The sequence below is a fragment of the Motacilla alba genome, chromosome 14 (assembly GCF_015832195.1).
Source record: "Motacilla alba alba isolate MOTALB_02 chromosome 14, Motacilla_alba_V1.0_pri, whole genome shotgun sequence".
Taxonomy (NCBI): Eukaryota; Metazoa; Chordata; class Aves; order Passeriformes; family Motacillidae; genus Motacilla; species Motacilla alba.
In genome coordinates, this window is record NC_052029.1 from 9,631,134 (window position 1) to 9,636,555 (window position 5,422).

Below are 5,422 nucleotides of genomic sequence, written 5' to 3' on the forward strand. Positions count from 1 at the left end.
AATATTGAAAATTCAATGGCCCACAGAGATGCTTTCACTTTCTCCCTTTAATATTTATGTTTATATCTTTAATGCCCTACATTCAGATGTGAAGAGTGGTTTTCAGTTCAGTCCCTCAGTGGCACAGACCTTCTGCTTAAAACACCTGGCAGCATGGTTTAAGTAGTGCTTGTACCACTTCAGATGTTTTCCAGCAATATGAAACCACTTGCCAACAATTGTTCATAACCTTTCAGGGTACAAAATGTGTAAATAAATTGTAGGTTTGCAATAGGAACCATTGTTTATTGCACATGTATCTTGGTCTTTATCTTGACTGCTGACTATGATTTGACCAGTGCTTGAAATTCTGAAAAAGAAGAAAAAAGAGTAATACAATGGGACCTCTGTTTGTAATCACACAGCCCAAAATTTTCTCTCCTGATTTTTAGAGTTAAAATGGGAAACTAATGCTACTTCCTCCGATAATTATTCCTTAAAGGCAGCACATTGTGTATTCCTAACAATAGATACTTAAGGCGAAGGAAGTGTTGCATTTAAGTGTCACATTGTATCACAGTTCACTAGCAAAAGGCAGTGAAATTATAGACTGAATTTAGGTTCCATTCCTGAAAAAATCTCCACAGATGAGAAAAGGGATTGACCACTTTAGGCAGGGGCAGAATAGAGACCTGTTTCTGTGTCAGATCCTCTCTATAACTCAGCAGATCTGAGCACCTCAGCATCAGATCCATAACATCCAGTACATGGAGCAGGGCAGGTGCCTGGAGCTGCCTTTAGGAAGTCTCAAAGGCAGGTATTATCGTTTTAATAAGGGCAGTCTTACCATCCACTCCAATTTTACCATCTCCATCGCTGTCCCCTGCTGCCAGGAATGCCTTGGTCTCAGCATCAGTCAAAGCTCTGGCACTGGCACAGAAATTCTTCAGGAAAAGTCTGGGTAAAGGTGAGAGAGCAAATGAGAGAGACATAGTGCTGAAAGTGTTAGGGTTTGGGTTGGTAATAGCTGCAAAATTTCAAGCTTGATTCAGTTCTTGAGAACTATTTCAATGGTAAAACTTCCTCTAACTTCGTTAAGAGTGAGGGTAAGGAAGTAAGAGGATGCTGCTTCACAGCCTAAAAAAATCCTTGATGACATCTTGGTTTCATATTTAATTTCAAAATTAAATAATCCTCTGTAGTGGCAGGATTCATCTTCCCTCCCTTGTTATCTTCCTTCTTTCTCCTAAGATGCAGAGTCTCAGCAAGGGTTTCTCTAACCTTACTTTTAACTTCAAAGTCTGATGAATGTGATCTGGAAGGTAGAATTCATGTCACAGAAGCAAGATGAGAGAAAAATGGCCCTTTGAATTCAGTCTGGTAAAAAAATCTTACAATAATAAAAAGCAGCTATAGCAGAACTGCTATTTTTATCTTCACATTCTGTCAGTTATTGCTACATGAAACAAGTATTTTCAGTGCTGTCAGAGTTTCCCCATTATGATCCAGCCTTGCCTTTGTTATTTGACTTGCAGCTCCTCCAGCACCAGCACTAGCACTCACACACGGGTGCACAAACACATGATTGTCTCCCATCCAAAGGGGGAGGAGGAAAGAGAATATTTCTGATTTTGTCATGCATTTTTAGTGATAAACCACAACCCTGTTGGTAACTTTTTTTTATTTACTTACTTCAGTTCATCTTCCTCAATGAAGCCACTCCTGTCCTGGTCAAGAATTTCAAAGACTTTGGCAATTTGGTCTTTGGACTTGGAGTTGAGACCCACTTTGACAAAAAATGTTTTGTAATCAAATGAATCAGCAGCTGAAATAAGCAGATGGAAATAAGGAGAGATGAAGAAAAGTAGTCAAAAATCTGGAACAAAAAAATTAGCTTTTTGATCAAAAAGCAGCAAGCTGTTTTGCAGTACAGTGAAGGTAATTACAAATACCAAGTAACAGTCTTTGATTTTCCTGAGTTTATATCAGAAAAATGGGATTTTTCCATCAATGATGTCTCACAACTAGGAAGGTAACGAAATAATGACTGTGGTCTTCAGCATGCAATAACATATGCTTGTAAAGAGATACTTCACTGAAAGACATATTTGTAGAACTTGATGATAAATATTTGGCTTGTATTGAAATCAGTAGTAGTTTTATTATTATTCTCTGAAAAAAACAGGATTTCTGACGCAGGATTCAGCCTTTGGATTTTTTCATCCTTAAAATTGCTGCAGTGCACAAATGATTGTGGGTAGCTGTAGCTTGGTTGGCCAAAATTAAAACTTGCATCTCTTCCATTACCTTGAGTTCTTTTTCTGTTTTTAGTAAGACAGAGTTTTCTGTTTCCATTGGAATTGGGACTTTGGGGTAGCAAGGACAAAGGAATTTGATAGATAAACTCCAAAGCTAAATTTAAAACATAAGTATTACCTTGGCAGCTCTGTAGACCAGCAGCAATTTCAGCTTCTGTCAGGATACTGGAAAGAGCCATGTCAAGAATACTGCAAAATGAAAAATACTCCTGGGTAGAGTTGCCACTGCTCTTGCTCTCTCAGCTGTGGAGGTGGCCCCGAGGTGAGCCCAGGTCCCAGGGCAGAGCAGGTGATCTGCCTGCAGGAACCAGCTGCTCCACCCTTTATTTCAGACACACGGTGTGCATCTGAGTCACTGGTATTTCCTGTTGAGTCTTCAGGTGTACAAGCTGAGGACTAAGCCAAATGGATTTATAGAACTTCCTGGCATTTGGGCACCTTTGGATATTTCCATGCATTTTTTTGGTGAATTATTGTGGTGTCTTCTAAAGTTCCAGAGGAAAGATTGAACTCACCTGGCCACTTAGTTTTCCCCAACTAAGAACAGAAAATCTTGTCAGGTAAAAGATCAGCAGAGACCTCTTGGCTTAATTCTTTTTCAAATGACATAGAGAAGAACTTATATAGACCTTAGTTAAGTCCTGTTGACCTTTTACAGAAGTCCTGGAGGCACGTGACAGCTCAGATACCCCAGGGGATAAGTTACTGTGGCTGACAAGACCTGCTAGCTAATCAGAGTGATATTTATATCCCAAAGGAATGTGCATGGTGTTTTAGACAATATGTTAGGTTTAGTGCCATATGAAGTAAATCCTCTCAGCTTGCACATATTTTAGTGAAATGAATTTTTAATGTATAAATGAAAAAATACATCTTTTTAATTGTTTAATGATAGCTAGAAATGGACACCTTCAAAGCAGACTTTGACTTTTAAGGCCCCAATCCTGATATGAATTACCCATGAAACACTACTCCTGCAGTTGCCCTAGTAGTCTTCAAAACATACTAATACTGATACATTTGTAATAGATATATCTGATATACAAGTACAAGCTCAAAGACAAAACTTGTTCAGCCCAAATTACTTTTAATAAGTTGTTATATAAGCTTTGGTTAGCTATAAAAGTCTAATCCTGCCAGCATTTGCTCAGCAGTAATTAATTGCATGGTGCCCATCTTAGTAAATATGTCCATTTACAAAATGAAGGTTGTCAGTTGCTCAGCAGGAGACAGGAGAGCGGATCAGTTATGGCCAGGAGGGAAACAGAGCAGTGAAATCAGTGATATTTGCTTGTTCCTTGCTGCACTGAAAGGACAACCTTCTGTAAGGTTTCAAACAGCAGCTAAGCTCTGCAGCTAAACCACAGTTTTTCTCTTACTGGACATTAATAGGAACACCCAGTCAGTTATCTTATGGAATTTATTGGAACTTAATGGCCTTGAGAATAGTTGAAATTGGCAAGAGGTGTAAAAAAGCCATTGGGAGAACATTTTACACTGACACAGATATATACATGGCTGGAGTATTGCTTTGTTTTAAATTTGAGTGATGAGAAAATTTAAAACAAAGCCTATCCTTTAATCACTATAACATAAAGCTGCTGTCTTTCAAAAATTAGGTACATGAAAATAAATACAAAACCTCATCTATCTCAGTTCCCCTTGACTTCTTCTAAAGAGGAATTTTTAAGAGGAACACTGACTATGTTAATTCTAAACCCATGCTGTGTGGCAAATTGCAAATTGTGAAAACTTACTTTCCTGCATGATATAATATCAACTGAACAAGTTACTTTTAAAGGCATTTTATCCTGAACAGGTGGAATATAAATTAAATGATTCAGTTTTTCCATTGGGAATCTAGCTGTGCCTTTGGGTCGGGTACCTAGAAAATAATCAAGAGCATGGCCTGGGATCAGAGAAAATCTGATAATAGTATGGGAATTACTGAGCATTCAAGTAAACATTTTGAGGAGCCCACACTGAGATTACAAAGCATTTATAGCAGAGTTTTGGAGTATTTCTGTGGCAAACCACCACTTGCCCGAAGGTGGCAGCAAAGACAGGCAAGTCCAGCCGTGACAGCTCTGCAGAACTACGGGTGAGGGAAAACTGTGGACCAGGATGAGAACAGGATAACAGGAGGGAGTTCATCAGAAGGGAGGAGAGGAAAGAACAGGTATTTAAAAGAAAAAAAATCTAGCCTAGCAAATCACTTGAAAGAACAGGAATATAAACAGACTAGACTGATAAATCTGAGATAATTCCTGAGGACTTTCCTTTCATGGTGATTTAGAAGAAGAGGTTACTTCATCTGCCTAACAAAATTGGGGTTTACTGTGTTTATTTTATGCTGGCTAAATTTTACAGTCCATTATGGAGATCATTGCAAATATAAAATTCATTTGTTCTGGAAGCCTGGGAGTTACAGCAGGAAGTCAGTGTCTAGAAAATACAGCTGATGAAAACATCATTGTAATGGAACTGATGTGATTCCCATTGAGTGAAATATTTGCATATTCTTCTTGGACAGAAGTTCTCCTTTGAATTTAGGGTCAATAATTTGTAACTGCCCGGAAAGGCATTGTCCAAGGGTACCTTCTTTTTCTATTGTAACTGGAGTGGTGATCTGTTTTTCTCTTCTGAAGCTTGATATATAAAACTGATTTTCTTGTTTTCATGAGTGTAAGACATGCTCACAAACGAATCAAAAGTTTGGAGCAGCCATATCTCAGCTGCTGATGTGCTCTATAGATCTTTGCTGCAGAAAGTGTACCAGAAAGTTCAGACCAATATAATGGTATCTTTCTGTACTGATGATGAAAACGAATGTGGAAATTAGGTTTCATAAATGTGAACACTTTAGGTCATGCTCCCCAGTATCCTCTTATTAAAATGTTTTATAATATGTGAAAAATTGAGCATGAAAATGTTAGGTATGTGTCTGTTCAGGGATTTAATCAAGATGTGTCTATTTCAGTAACTCCTTCCAGGAAATTAATCCAGCCTTGGCCCCCTCTGCCCACAGTGTTTGTGTGAAGAGTTCCAGGCACCTCTGATGATGCTGCATCAAAGATTTTCCACATGGGCTGGCTGCTAACTCAAAGAAGAAACTGTACCAGTCT

At 38.5% G+C, this 5,422-nt stretch overlaps 1 protein-coding gene across 2 annotated transcripts; it reads right to left on the bottom strand.

Annotated features, from left to right (window-relative positions):
* Positions 1–303: 303 nt before the first annotated feature.
* Positions 304–2,918, bottom strand: LOC119707218 (parvalbumin beta-like). Of its 2 annotated transcripts, none has more exons than XM_038151833.1 (5): positions 2,813–2,918; positions 2,416–2,486; positions 1,672–1,804; positions 827–936; positions 304–349 (listed from the first exon to the last, which is right to left on the bottom strand). In XM_038151833.1, the coding sequence occupies exons 2-5, from the start codon at positions 2,474–2,476 to the stop codon at positions 324–326; spliced, it is 330 nt and encodes a 109-aa protein (XP_038007761.1). In that variant the 5' UTR covers positions 2,477–2,486; positions 2,813–2,918; the 3' UTR covers positions 304–323. The 2 variants fall into 2 exon arrangements, with proteins under 2 accessions (XP_038007761.1, XP_038007762.1); XM_038151834.1 differs by having other exon boundaries at positions 2,416–2,506; positions 2,813–2,861.
* Positions 2,919–5,422: the final 2,504 nt, after the last annotated feature.

What these genes read in the sequence shown, in the direction of transcription:
- LOC119707218 (XM_038151833.1), bottom strand. Translation starts at nt 2,476, where the DNA reads ATGGCTCTTTCCAGTATCCTGACAGAAGCTGAAATTGCTGCTGGTCTA. An exon ending in ATTGAGGAAGATGAACTGAA is followed by an intron (nt 937 to 1,671) that starts GTAAGTAAATAA and finishes ACCTTTACCCAG; the next exon opens with ACTTTTCCTGAAGAATTTCT. An exon ending in TGGTAAAATTGGAGTGGATG is followed by an intron (nt 350 to 826) that starts GTAAGACTGCCC and finishes CTTCTTTTTCAG; the next exon opens with AATTTCAAGCACTGGTCAAA.